The 15,585-nt window shown below is 42.9% G+C and overlaps 1 protein-coding gene across 9 annotated transcripts in view; it reads right to left on the bottom strand.

The window, feature by feature from the left end:
- Positions 1–2,751: 2,751 nt before the first annotated feature.
- LOC140388285 (dual specificity tyrosine-phosphorylation-regulated kinase 2-like) overlaps positions 2,752–15,585 on the bottom strand; it is a 250,434-nt gene continuing 237,600 nt past the window's right edge. For all 9 annotated transcript variants that reach the window (XM_072472168.1, XM_072472171.1, XM_072472176.1 and 6 more), the window contains one exon: positions 2,752–14,825. In XM_072472168.1, the coding sequence (XP_072328269.1) occupies positions 13,230–14,825 (1,596 nt within the window). In that variant the 3' untranslated portion in view covers positions 2,752–13,229. The remainder of the gene's footprint in view (positions 14,826–15,585) is intronic.

Raw genomic sequence — 15,585 nt, 5'->3', positions numbered from 1 at the left:
CTCTGCCTCCATGAGGAGGAATTACCGACGGCTAGTTTCACTTGCGGTTTTAAAAATCATGAAACAGGCGCCTTGGCTGCTGAGGGAGAGAGAAGGGATAGGACATGTTCCCAAAGGCGAAACTGTGGGCTGATGGTCCTGCCGCTGGCATTGCTGCCTAGGGGATGGCATATGCCAGGGCCGGGTGAGTAGCGGGGAGGTGACCAGGTGATGGGCCGTGGGGGTTGGGGTGACCCCCCTGGGACCGGGCTATCCAGGCATGGACCGCCATTGCCGCTGCCTGTAAGGCAGCCAACTTGAGCACCCCACTGACGTCCACCATGACCCATGGTTGTGCAGAGTGACACGGGCTCTATGGGTGCTGTAGAAGGAACTTTATTTGGCGGATTAGTTGCTTTAATTCCCTGTATTCATTTTAACCAGCTGCTTGACTATATTTCATGGAAATAGGCACTGGCAAAGCATGATGAATATTTTGCCTTATTTTTAGTCAAGAAGTTCTGTATGAAAGTCAGAAGGTCATACAATGTAAACAAGTGTACAGCTGCACATTGTTTTACTGACAGCAGACAATTATTATTTTTCTTAGGCGAGGAACTCAAGGCCTGTTATTAAACTCTAACTCCGGCCTGTTCGCTTTTCTGTCTTTTTGCTAATCTAAAGAATGCCTTTTGTCCTAGATATTACTTACTGTATCATATAAATTGCTTGCCTTACCTTTGTAAAGTGGGGAAATTTGGAATGACTGTCGTTTCTCTAATGCTCCCACGAACTTTGTGTTAAATAAAGGACCTTTGGCAAAAACTCGAAGTGCTGACTTATAATTCCTTCAACAGGTGCCCTCACTGCACCCCGAACACCTTCCTCTACCCCACCTCCACACCACCAACCCATCCCAAAAAGGCGGACACCACCCCTCAGCGGGGCATCACGTGGCCCTTCCAAGGGCAGTTCCCATGGTAGCCTTTACAGGGGGGGGTGCCAGTACTGCTGTCGGCAGGGATGGGTGCCGGGCACCGATGGGGCGAGGGATGTGGTGCAAAGGGCAGAGTGTGGAGGGAACAGCTGGGGCTGGGTGTGGGGATGGTGATGGGAGAGGAGGGATGGGCGGAGGGGGCATGCGGGGGCAGGGGCAGCAGTGCAGGCCGGGGCTACCATGTCGCTCGGTGGACCTGGCTGGGCATGGGAGTACGCACCGTGCTAACATGTCTGCCTTTCCCCTGCAGACAATGGACTTTGGAATTGAACCAGAAATTGTGTCCTTCATCCTAGCCGGCGCAGTCCTGTGGGATGCACTAAGGCTGTATGAGTAGGAGCTGCTGATGGAGGCTCCTGCAGCCGCGGAATCTGTCCCAGAGGAACAGGAGCCAGCCGGTGAAGATGGAGAGCCTGCCGCCCAACATTATAAGGAGAAGGTGGGAAGGAGGAGCTGCATGAGGCCTCACGTGTACCAGCAGCGCCTGTCAGCACCGTCAAGGAGGCCCTATATGCCTAGGCGGCACAATACATCCATTTCAATGTGGACCGAGCCCACCAAGATGCCCAGGCAGCGGGGTTCGCCAGGATGCCCCAGGTACAGGGAGTGATCGATGGGATGAATGACGCTGTGCGAGCACCGGCCCATGACAGGCCGGTTTCATAAACCGAAAGGGTTCCACTCAATGAACTTGCAGCTGATGTGTGACCATGAACTACACATTATGCACATCGGTGCCCGGTACCCGGGCAGTGTGAATGACGCCTTCATCCTGGCATAATCAACGGATCCCGACACCTTGGAGGCGCACCCTCGGCTGAGGGGTTGGTTCCTGGGCGACAGTGGTTATCCGCTGCGGTCGTGGCTGATGACACCCATCCGAAGGCCACAGACCAAGAAGGAGACCTGCTACATTGACACCTATGCCACGACCAGAGGTTTGATCGAGTGGTTCTCTGGCATCCTGAAGAAGCAGTTCAGGTATCTGGACCGCTCTGGAGGGGCACTCCAGTACAGCGTTAGGAGGGTCTCCCACAACATGGTGGCCTGTTGCGTCCCCCACAACATAGCGCAGTAGAGGGACGACATGCTGAAGGAGGATGATGAACACCAGACCTCACCCAATGAAGAGAATGTAGAGGAGGGCCAGGATGGACAAGGCATGGTGCCTGGGCAGGCACAGGAGGCCACACAATGTGTATGCCAGGGCGGCCGCACATGGGACGCTCTAATTGCCTCCAGGTTCACCAACTGGCTCTGAAGTTATTGAAATGTCCAACCCTTACAAAATTGGGTGAAAAAAGCCTGCCTGTGGCAGTGAGTGGTAAATAAAACCAAGCTGTCAAGCTATTTAAATCTTAAACCCTTAGAAAAATGAAACAAATAACCTGCCTGTGTGCGTGATAGTTGAAAAAAATCTGTTCCAACAATTACCACAGCTGTTTCATAGACCATTAACAGTTTGTAGCAATTTGAATCAGTGGTATTACGGAATGTTTGAAACAAAACAATGTTTAAATGCTCAATGATGATGTAGCCAGCTCAGCAAACCAGCAATTTACTAGACAGAGAACCCATTGTAATAAAAGGCAATTATCGGGTCATAAAGTGGTCAGATTCTTCCTATTCTTGGAAGTGAATATTGGAATACCAGTCTGAACATGGTATGAGACACACTGGACCTTTTTGTTGATCGTATTGGCTCATTTTTCATAAAAAATGTCCAGTCAAGCTTCGACTGTTCCTCCCAACTCTGTTGAAGAACTGAACAAGAATGATCCAAAATTTTTTTTATTATTGTTCTGCTCTATTCTAAACAAAATGTGTAAAGGTGTAACTGAACATATATGTATATATTCACGAACCAAAACACTTCAACAGATTATTTTTGTGTACAATATTAATACAACTAATAGAATGTAAATTATGTTATGAACCCAAATGGCTCAACGGCATACCTTTTAATTCATACACTGTCATCTTCGTAAATATTACAATTTTAGTATCTATTGCCAAAGTACCACATCCTCTAACACTAACAGTCATTAACAGTTGATTCTTTAACTGGTCCAACACTTTTTCTACAGAAATACACCACAAACAGTGCTTATATTAATCTCTTATTTGCGTTAAATAATCAGAGGTATAGAAATCACATCTGTCTATTAGGGGGAAAAAGCATCTCAAACAGATAAAACAGTAAGTAAATGACAGACACATCTGTACAATGCACAAATTGATTTCACTGCGGCAACAGTGGGTTAAGGCACAGGCCTGCAAGCTGGAATATTTTACTGACATACCCATCAGATTTCAAAGATGTTGCGTTGTCTGGAAATATTGAAACAGAATTAGATTCCAACGAGCAAGCCAGAGAGGGATGGCAGCTTCAGAGCATCGAAAACCTGTGTTGTTTTTAATCACATGTCATGACACATACGGCAATGTGATGACATGTTTTCATTATTGTCATCATGTATATTGTGGAATCATTGAAGAGTTTGTACTGGTAGTTTGTGGTTATAGTAAAAAGAAATCCTGGTAAATTGACAATAGGAATGACATGATGCTTGTATAATATATTGGGAGTTTTATTATACCATGAACTGTTTACAGAAAATATAGGCAGAAAGACTAAAGCATTGTTGTGCTGAACCCTCGATTTTAGTTGCAGCTTGGAGTCCATTGCTTTTCGATTGATCGTGTTTGTCATGTTTATACAAAAATGCATTACTAATTGCATTTAGATTGCAAAAGGTAAACATGAAAAATACTGACAAATAGCTGCACGAGGTGGTGTCGTGATATTTGAATCATGAGATGTTTAATACCTTGAAATTTTGTTCTAACCATATTATCCTAATAACATACAAAACATAAAACATCTTCCCACTTCATTCAAAATCTGGCAGATTTAATTGGGTATCCTGTTCAAGCAACATGTCTCAAGCTGTGCTGTTTTGCCACATAACTCATGGCTGCCACTGCAATCATTTAGAATTTTATTTCAGCAAATGTTACACGGCATCACACACACCTCATATTATATAGAAATATAAAATATTAAATTGTGCTTCAGTATTGTATGGTCAACCTTGTAAAGCCTGAAGGACAGAGAATGGAGTGAAGTCGAAACTTGCATTAAAGAAAAGCTTTAACAATATTGTTTTGTTAAACAATTCACAACGAACTGTTGATGTGTATATATCACTGATTATCCACCAGTCACATGATTCCATCCATTGTGGTGGTTAGCCTGAGATTAGATCATGTGATACATCAGAGTATGGCAAACTTTTCATTCACCATTGCAGTGGACTTGAAATGAAAATCACTTATTGTCACAAGTAGGCTTCAAATGAAGTTACTGTGAAAAGCCCCTAGTCACCACATTCCGGCGCCTGTTCAGGGAGGCTGGTACGGGAATTGAACCCACGCTGCTGACCTGCTTTGGTCTGCTTTAAAAGCCGCTATTTAGCCTTGTGCTAAACCAGCCCCTTTTCCACTGGTCCAGCAAATCAGAGATGACAAATGGTTCCTCAAGCTCTCAAGGGGAGAAGGGTTGCACTGTGATCCCAGGAGGTTCATTTGCAGAACTTCTTGTGGGGAAATGTCAACCAAAAGGCAAGGAGATTTCTTTACTCTAGGAAAAAATTCAAAGCACCTTTCAAGATTTATTTTTAGATATGTTCAACTGACTTTAAAAAAAATTGTCTTTAAAACAAGCGATGGAAAGGAGCTTGTCTGGAACCCTGAATAAAGAGTAAAATAGCATCCAATGAGTTACAAGCAACCTTACACACTTTCTCCCTCGTTTTGCTCTTCCGAAAGAGGACTCACACCAAGGTGCAGTTCCAAAAGTGCGAACTGCTCTCTGGTAGAAGTCTAAAGTGGTCCTTGAGATAGTGAGTGCCAGCAACTTATTATTTTATGGTGAAGATGCTCACCAAACATGGTCACCACATTACAGAAAGCTTGCCATCGCACCAGAATAAAGTCTACAATGTGCCTGCACATTTCATGAAGCTAACACCGCTGGAAGTATGCAGTCCAGGGAAATCATGACGTCAATCAATGTGCCATTTTGGAGCTCAATGCTCTAGCTAACACCCTCTCTTAACCTGGCATTACTGGAAATACATTAAGCAACACAAAGTTATCCCTATTTAAAGGGATCATCAACTAAATACAGGTTTTAGTACTGGTGAATTTCATCCTGCTGATGCTACAGTGCTACAAGCGTTTGATGCTTTCCATTGTTCTTTCAAGTTGCAAAGGTTTACAGGAAGTGATGTGGTAAACACTGAAGGAGATTTTGCTGATTTCATAGATTCTGCACCAACTGGATATGGATTCAGTAGTGGGCATTTCCCTTGGAATACCGCATGACATGGAGAATGAGCAGAGTTGGGTATAGAAGAGATTGACTAAGAGATGGCGAAGAAAGGACAATTTTAGCTATGAAGAAAGATCAAATGTGCTGAGGTTGTTTTCTTTGGAACAAGGAAGTCTGAGGGTTGTTTTAATTGAACTGTATAAAATTATGATGGGCTTTGGTAAAGTGACTAGAAAGGGCATGTACCCATGAGGAAGGAGGTCACTGACCCAGAAGGTTTAGATAAGAGCTCAGGAAAATGTTCTTCACCCCAAGAATAGTGAGTGTCTGGAACTCACTGCTCAAAAATCTGGTAGAAGCAGAAACATTTATATATAAAGTATTTGGCTGGCACTCGATGTGCCACAACCTCCAAGGCTATGGGCCAAAATCTGGAAGGTGGGATTAGACTTGATTGCTATTTTCTCAGCTGACACAGACACAATGGGTCAAATGGCCTCCTTCTCTGACCTTAATCATTCTGGTGTCACTAAACCTAGTCGCACATTGGCCTGTATAATGAGAAAGAACAGAGGCTCACTTTGCGGGGCTAAAATTCCATGGGTAGCTATCCGCTACTTCATCAAAGTGCCCGTTCTTCACATGTACATCTACACAATAAATATCACCAGGCTGTTCTGCTATGAAAGACACCAGATTACATCAAAACTAGGCCTAGATTCAAAACTATTAGCCGTAAGCATAAAATTAGCCATGATCCCTTTATTCCGGTATATTCATCTTTAGACATAACTTTTTTATGAGATGAAATCATAAAAAGGAAGGACACGACTTACCAGTGTTATTTGTTATGAGCCACTCAACAAAAGTTAATGCTGATTTTCATGAAACATACTTACTGGACTGGGTTTTACAAAGCACTGCTCCCCAACAATGACTGAACATTCACCGTGATGACTTATGTTGGCAACCCAACATCGTCACACCAGTCTCATAATACTGAAAACACATGGGTGCAGAAATAGGTAGCCCACCTGCCTTTTTAAAATTATTAATTAACAAGCATTGAGATTGTTAACAACCCATTCAGCTGCAATTTCTCATGGCCCACTGCATTTTTCAGTCTTTTTGCCAGCGAAACCGAGGCGGCTCAAGATCGATTGAAAAAGCCTGAAACTGGGACCATGGTTGAATGTAGCAGCTGATTTTGCCAGGGAAGGTAGCAGTATCTGAATGATTTTCAATTACTTGTTTAAAAAAACAAATTGTGCCTTTGATGAATAGTAAATACTGATTCAGAGAGCAGGAGGCCTTTACAATTGTAGCTAAGATAGCTCAATACATTTGCATGCTTCCTCCTCTCCCCACATCCGCTGCTGTCTTAGCAGAAACATGTGACAATTTAAAATAGAGGTCCCATTGTCAGAGGGTTCCTAGGTTGCAGTTTACTTGGGCAGAAGACAGAATTTACCCTGTGGTATTGCCAAGAGCAGGCAGTTAAAAGACAAAAGACAGGCCTTCCAAACTGCCAGCCCAATTAGAGGGTTGGCAGCTCTGGAGCCTCAGCAGGGCCAATGAAATGATAGCTGCCTCTGAGGAAGTCAGGAGAAAGGCAAGGGTACGTCAAAATGGCACGGGTACCTCAGGAGGGTGAGCATTATGTACATTTTAAATCAAGAGGCCCCAGAGAACAGAAGAAAAACTTCTCCAGTGGTAGTGTTGGAGGTGTTGGGCAGCCCTTTCTGCTGACAGCCCATGACCTGGGCCAAGGTGTCTCCAGCTCCGATAATCCCCACGCTGTGAAGCTTCTGGGTGGCCACCTCCAAGCAGCTGGTGGTTTCCCCACATAGTAGGGGTTGGGGGAGGCGCACACCCTGCCACTGGAAAAATGCCACTCTCATTCCCCTGCTCTTTCCTTGTAACCCTACAATTGTTTTTCCTGTAATTACTTGTCTAATTTCCTTTCGAAAGCTTCAGTTGGACAATATCGGGAAGTGTATTCCAGATACCAATCATTCACATAAAAGGCTTTTTCCTAATGTCACTCTTGGTTCTTTTGACAATCACCTTAAATTGGTGTCATCTGGTTCTCAACCCTTTTGCCAATAAGAAAGGTTACTCTCCTAGTTTATATTGCCTCTCCTCATCCTTCCTAACAAAATCTATCACTTTGCATTCCTCTGCCAAATGTTCACCTATTCTATCAGCCCATCCATGGTCTATTGAAGTCTATCATCAACCTCCTCAGTGTTTGCTACAATTTCATGTTTTATGTCATCTGCACATTTTGAGATAGCACTCAGTCCACCTGGTTTAAGTTATTAATATATACAATGAAAAGCAGTGATCCTAGTATCAACCTTTAGGGAACTTGACCCTCCAGCTTCCTCCAGCTGGAAAGTTAACTGTCTACCATTATATTCTTTTTCCTGTCACTTAGCCGATTTTGCATCCATGCTGTCACACAGCCTCTCTTATTTCAAGGACTTCAACATTAACAAGCCTACCATGGGTCACTTTATCAAACGCTGTCTGGAACTCCATATACACCATAACAACCGCATTGCCCGGATCAACACTCTCTGTTACCTTCACCACACAATTTGCTATTAACAAATCTGTGCGGGCTTTCATTAATAATAATGATAATCTTTAGTAGTGTCTGAATAGCATTAAGGGAGAATTCAGAATGTCCAATTCACCTACCAAGCACTCCATTCAGGACTTGTGGGAGGAAACTGGAGCACCCGGAGGAAACCCACGCAGACACGGGGAGAACGCGCAGACTCCGCACAGACAAATCTGCACTTGACCAAGTGACTGTTAATTTAGTCTCAAGATATTGCTTATAAATGTTCCCGACCACATAAGTTAAACTGACCAACTAGTAGTTTGTGGGCTTATCTATAAACCCCTTTTTGAAAAGTTGTGTCACATTTGTAAGTCTCCAGTCTCCTGGCGCCACTTTGATACTTAAAGATAATGGAGAGAATATGGTCAATACCTCCACTATTTCCACCCTCATTCTCTTAGCAAGTTAGGATGCATCCCATCTGGACTCTATCAATTTAAACCGATCCAGTATCTCAACTACATACTTTTTAACTGTGACTTTGGCAGGATTTTCGTCCATGAGAGAATACAATACAGCCAACTGCAGAAGGAGCAATCAGTATGAATATGTGCATAAGGGAAATAATATTAATTTGTTTTGCTTTTAATGAAAAATAAAATTATGAAGACATTTGTTCGGGTAGAAACAGAGAAGATGGGTGAGATCTACCGGCTGCATTGCACCCGAAAAGCAGTGAAGCACAGTCAGTAGATGCCAGGAGGTCCTTCTTCCAGGATCTACCTAGCTCGCCATGCTTCGCGACATCTAATGCAATCTTGCGAGACAGCTAGTCTCACTCTAATATGCATTCCCGAGATCTAACCATGGAGTGGGATCTAACGCTGTCGTCTTGGAGACCTGGGGCAATGGCCGTTCAATGCTGGTCTCCAGCGGAATCAGATGAAATGGCACTTGGGAGGGTATCCCAGGGAATCGGGAGGCCCCCAGGTGCTTGCCCTCTGGGATGGGTGCCCCCCTGCACTGCCAGCCTGGCATGCTGGCAGTACTATCAGGATGCTAGCCTGCCACTGACAAAGAGCCCAGGTGGCACTGCCAGCTGGCAGGGGCACTTCCAGGGTGACAAGCTGCCACTGCCAAGGTGTCAAGCTGGTATTTTTCATACAATAGGGATCGGGCCTGGGATGCCCCGTGCGGGTGGGTGCATGCGGGCGGGGGGGGGGGGGGGGCGATGACCCCCTTATAGATGATTTATGGCTTGCGGGGAGTTCAGGGGTCGCATCGGGGGGTTGAGAGATTGGGATGCCATTTTTAAATGGCGTCCCGATATCTCACTGCACTGAGGTGCTCTGGCGAGCAAGCTCCACAGTTCAGAAAACAGAACGAAGTGCGGCCTTGGCCGCGCGTTCCCCGCTGAGGCCCCAATCTACCCGAATGGCCATTTGATGGTGTGGTGTTTCTCAGCGTTCTGAGCGTCAGCAAACATCCGGCTAATCATGCACTACAGGACTCTATTCCCATTCGGGGAAATCATGCCCAATATTTCCACTCATGGAGAGGCCAAACTAGGAACCACAAATGTAAATAAATTCAATAAGGATTTCAGGAGATATGTCTTTACCCAGAGAATGGTACAAATGTGGAATTCATGTGGAACCACAAAGCGGTTCAATCAATTAATTTAATGCTCTTAAGGGGAAGTTAGATCAGTTGATAGGGTGAGATGAAGTAACATGGGCAAGGACCTGTTCGTCTGAATGCCCTGTTATTACACTATAAAATATATATAAGTAAAAGTTAAGTAAAGGAAAACATGTGGTAAAGTAAGTATTGGAACAATGGAAATGCATTAACCGACAGATGCATGCTATATAGTTTTTAAAAATGCAATCTACGCTGACATAATCTCCTTTATTCCATGGGCTTCAACTTTGCTGATAATCATGTCATTTTATTAAAGACCTTTTGAAACTCCATATACACAATAACCACATTGCCATCATCAACTATCTCTGAACCACACTTCTGAATTGTATGGCTGTTGTTAATGCTAATTGTATAGCCTGTTGACATACTTGGGTCACCGCTTTTAGCTTGCATTAAGAACCAAATAATTGAATCATTTTGTAAATTAATTCCTGGTCTCACATACTAATTAGGCATACTGTGCAATGTACAGAAGGAAGAAATGTGTCTGGAGGAGAGTATCCATTGTGTTGTCACCACCATGATATAAGAAGATAATACAGGAAAAATACAAGTGACAACACTGAGTATGTGAAAAGAAACAACAGGAATAACGGAAATCTGTGGAACCAGAGACACCTAATAACTTTTCAGTGACGGAAGTAAACAACTATGGAACAAAGGCATATTGTGGGAGGGGAACAGAGATCATTCAAGGTTAAAGTAAAAATTGTAGTTGTAGGGTAGCGTACATAAAGAGAAATCTTTTGCAAGCAAAAATAAATTATGAATTGGAAAGCTACTTCGAGAAGCCATGGCTCAGAACATGATCAGACAAATGGATAACTTTCTGTTATGAAAACAAACCAATAATGCAGGTAGGTATAGTATGAAGATCCTACTATGGCAGCTTCAGGAGCTAGGATCAAGTCTGAAGCATTTCTAGAGAAATGGTTGTACTGATAGGGATGTGGATAATGGTGGGCCTCATGAAATATTCATGGGACTTTGGTAGTTTTCTAGTCACATAAATGGTTCGGGCATAGGGACAAAATAAATCATGTGGAAGTTTGCTGATGATGCCAAAGATTTCAGAAGATTGTTCTGGCTCAGCACCCACAAAATTAATAACCATTGAAGGGAGGGAGAATCAGCATGTGACTGGGGAGAGAGAGAACCCAGGGCAAAGGAGGCCAAAGGCTTCCTGGTGAGACCTGGAAAAGCTGTCATGACCCTTCTGATTCACAAGGAAACCTAAAATAAAATGGCTTGCTGGGGGTCTTCTGGCCCACAATTCAGTTACCAGCTGGTTTAGGTTAACAGGAAAGTATCACTGCTCACACCCCCAAATAAAATTCCAGATCGGATCCTGATGATGTCCTACGAAGGCTCCACTGTCAGAAGTGCCTGTCTTTAGGATGAGGGCCAAGGCCCTGTCTACTCTCTCAGGTGGTGATAAAAGATCCCATGGCAATATTTTGAGGAAGAGCTGAGGAGTTCTTCCTGGTTTGCTGGCCGATATTTATTCCTCAGTCAACATCACTTTAACAAATGTTCTCGTTATTATGTTGCTGTTTGTGGAAGCTTGCTGTACATGAATGAACTGCACGGCAACCGCGATTGCACTTCAAAAAGTATTTAATTGGCATTGGAGCATTTTCAGCATGTTTTGAGGTCATGAAAGGAGTTGCATAAATGTGAGTCTTTCTTTCCCATTGTGTGAAATGTGCACATTACATTAATTTCTCACACAATTTTGCCCAGTCGGCAAAGCTCCACATTGTAACTGTGGTCAGAATTACCCACTTATATGTTCTGCAGTCAAAAAGCAAGATTGTCTGTTTTTCTGATGGGAGTACAATTAATGTTTATCAAGTTGTCATTGTTTGTTGGATAAATAAGATACTCAAATGAACTAACTGAAATAAATGAAAATGACTTACCAGCTGCAAGGGGTAAATTTTCAAAATATATTTTTGCTGGTGCAGAGCTTTGTTAAACAGAACAGCAGATCAAACAATCAGGAGCGCAGACCAGGGTGAACCAAGTTGGCAAATTTTGTGATTTTCCAACCATGAATCACTGGAAAAATGGGACGGCTGTGAAATGATCACTCTGAGCCCTCTTACAACCGCTGAGACATCCTCCCAATGATTCAGATTCCTCTCCAATAGTTGTGATCCTACAACTTGCTAATTAGGCTTCAAGATGAAAGAGTGCACCAACAAATCTGATGCATCAAAGAGGTCCTCGACCCTTAAAAGACCCTTTTAAATAGTGCACGTCACAGAAGGTTTCTGTTAATGTACATTGAAGAAAGTTCTGGATAGTGTATGGAGCTTGGGCTTTTACTACTTAAGATGATAGCAGTTTCATACCTGAAAAGTCCTCGACTTGGAACGGTGGGGAATATGTCCCTGTTAAGTGCAAGGCTTCACCAGGGCAGGCACTACTCCCAGAGGGAAGGATGAGAAATTAGAGGGAATATCACCTTGGACAACTTCCAAACTTCTCACTTTACTGTTTATTTGGCACTATGCCCTAGGCCAGGTTACCCACCTGTATTTTTTGTTTAAAAAATTAAATGACACAAGGTAGTAAAGGGGGAAACAGGCAAAAACTACAAAATAGAGTACAAATAAATAAGTAGGTTTGTCTTTCTCTAACTTAGCTGCACAAATGTTTGTTTCTTCTGTCAACTCCTTTAATATATCATAAATCTCCATAAAAACAGGAACTAATGTAATAAAATGTCATAAACACAAAATTAAAACATAAATGGCAAATCATCACCACTCAGTTGCCAAAAATCAAGGTGAACTACCTATGATTTTTGACATTATCTTATCATTGGCTTTGTTACCAAGAAAAATCACTACAACATCATGCAGTTGCAGTTAATTGGCACCTAACGAGTGGTATCCCTGCATATAAACTAACGCGGCACCTTGGCCAAACAAATGGAGCCTGGCACCTTTAGCTCATTTATCCCCTTTGAATAATGGATTAATAACCCCTATGTGCCTAGATGCTGTGACCTCTCTTCCAATATATATAAATGTCCACTTAAGATTGCCAGTCAATATTCAGTAGCCAAAGGAAATACAAATCCCAAGCAAGATAAAACTAGGATAGCTAATAGGCCAAATCCATTGGTACATCAGAACTGTAAATGAATGTAATCTTACTTGGTAATTTTATTTATAATGTGAATGGTTTGAGGCCACTTTTGTTCACAGCAGTTTCATTAGTGAATACAAGGACACTTTTGGCCTCAAATATGTGGGGAGCAAATGATTAGCACACAATGATTTCTGTGTGAGATTCTGCTGATATAAAATAAATAACTATCCAATCAAAGAACACCTTTTCATTTTTGCATCCAGCCCAACTGCTTTACTGTGAATGTTGATGGGTAGTTTGTGTCATTGTACAGTGTAAACCAATGTGTACAGTGTGGCCTGGCAGGAGCTGCCCAGCAGTCCTGGAGCATGCTCAGTGCAGACTTGCAGCCTTGTAATAATCAAAAGACCTATTGGCTCAAGTCACATTGGAATGTATAAAGGAAGAAATTGTATTCCCTGTATACCGCATGCCACAGGAATTGATATTCCAACGGAGTAACAATGACTGTTTTTTTTCCTTCTTCAAGTTACCAGTCAGCTGACCAGCTTTGGCAGAACAGTCCTCTGAGTCATGTTGGGATTGGGCTCATTATTCTGATTGGACTTCAGTTTATTGGCAATGCTGGCAGAAGTAGGAGGTAGTTTAACCACTGAATCCATGAGAGCAGTAGGGCTTGCTGACATACGTTTGACAAATGTTGATTTGTCATTCGTCGGAGGTTTTGGCAGACGTCTTCGTAGCCACGGGTGCCTTAAGGCCTGTGCTGGTGTCATGCGTAAGGCAGGATCCCACTCCAGGCAGTGTCTCAGGAAATCAATGAAAGATTGGTCGTCACAGCCCTTTAGGGCGCTGATCCAGTCCCGTTGACCAGGGGGACCCCGATTTTTTCCTCTCCGAGATCGTCCACCATTCAGATGCATCGTTCCATCAGGAAGTGTTACGACAGAAGAATATCTTGGATAACCCTTTGAGCTGATGAACATTTTGGACCTTTTGGAACATTCCAGCAGCATTTTAGATGGCATTCCTAATAGTTCCATCATGCAAGCTAGTTGATCTCCCTCGTCTTCACCTGGCAACAGTGGATGGCCAGTCAGCAATTCAGCAAGAATGCATCCCAAACTCCACATATCAATAGCCATCCCATATTGTGCTCCAAGAATCACCTCAGGAGCTCGGTAAAAACGTGACTGAATGTATGTGTAGATTTTTTGATGGTCATAGCAACTGGACCCAAAGTCAATCACTTTAACTCCACTACGTCCCTGTTGCTTCAACAGGATGTTCTCAGGCTTCAAGTCACAATGGATGATATGGCTTTTATGCAAAGCTTCAAGGCACTGCAGGATGGAGTGTGCAAATTTACGGACCAGGGGCAGGCTGAATCCTTGGAACTTATTCTTTTTGATGAGTTCATAGAGGTTCATGCTTAGTAGTTCAAAGGTCATACAGATGTGGTTCCGGAAGGAAAAACTCTCATAGATATGGATGACATTCATGCTGTTGTCCTTGTCTTGCTTCCTCAGGTGGTCTAGTATCTTGATCTCCTCTGCTGCTTGCCTATGAAATCTTTTTTCGTTCCGTACCATTTTCAAGGCGATGTACTGATGGAGTTTGTGGTCATACGCCTTCACCACCTGCCCAAAGCTACCTTTTCCAATTACCTTGATGACTTCATATCGATAGCCTATGTGATCATGTGGCACATACAGATAAGATCCCTGCTCATCATCATAGCTATTATTATTTGGTGCTCCAATAATTCCTGGTCTCTTTTTAGAATTTGGTCCAACAAAATAGATTTCTGAATAGCTAGCTATTTCCTGTTCCTCGTAGGGTGTAAGTTTGTGTATATAGTGTTTCTTTGCCTCCGTTGCTGTCATTGGTTCCCCTTTAGGCCTCGTGGAGACATCATAGGATTTAATAGAACTGGAGCTGCTTTTTAGTTGGATGGAGCTTTCCAGTTTGTGTGAAGGCAGGGAGCTCGCATCATTGGCACTGAGACTATTGTTTGGTGTTGCACATGCTGTCAATTTTGGCTCGGTTTCTTCATATAATTCTTGGCCTTGGAAGTGCTGATCACCTCCAACACGAAACTGATCAGTCATGGTACCTGTATAGTCACTCTCCTGAAACAGAAGAAAACCAGATTCCTGCTGTGAACGCTTGATGTAGTTATCTCAACAACAATAAATTTGTTATTAATATCTGTAAATTGCTTATTCTGATTCAGGAAGGATATATGATGCATGATTTTCTCTCGAAAGCTCAACTTATGTAAGATTTATAAGCTGCCCTAAATTTGAGTACAATTGTCGAGTATTTCTCTTTCACCCCCTTGGATGGATACAATAAATATTTTTTGCCTGAGAGGCAATCCTTCCAATCAATGATTCCTCGCCTCCAAACTTTCTGCATAATAATTATTCAAGCTTTTCTTTTTCAACACTGCCATGGCCACTGTGTCTCCGACCTTCATTTACGTTTTGCTCCTAAAAATATGACACTTTACTCACTCTTCATCTTTCATATATATGCTTGAGTCTTGACGTTGCAATTAAGACTTATAGTACCATCTCCAATCTAACCACTTGGACCTCAACAGTAACTGTTTTACAGTGTATCTTTTCTCATCTAGTTTACTTCCTTGCAGGAGAAATTGACACAGAATAACTGCCCAAATATTTTCATTTAAAAATAAATTTCCATCATGAAATGCCCCGAAAAGGACAAGGAAATGTAATCCTGCTGTCTACATCTCAGGGACCTAGCTTTGAAACCAACCAAAATTGATGATATGCTGGCTGTACTTCTATCTACATGAAACGAGTTTGAGGAGTCTCATCTCTGGACCTGAATTCATAGCCCAAAACTGCATGTAGTTACGAC

Source organism: Scyliorhinus torazame, chromosome 13 (assembly GCF_047496885.1).
Source record: "Scyliorhinus torazame isolate Kashiwa2021f chromosome 13, sScyTor2.1, whole genome shotgun sequence".
NCBI lineage: Eukaryota > Metazoa > Chordata > Chondrichthyes > Carcharhiniformes > Scyliorhinidae > Scyliorhinus > Scyliorhinus torazame.
This window is presented reverse-complemented; position numbering and strand designations above follow the sequence as displayed.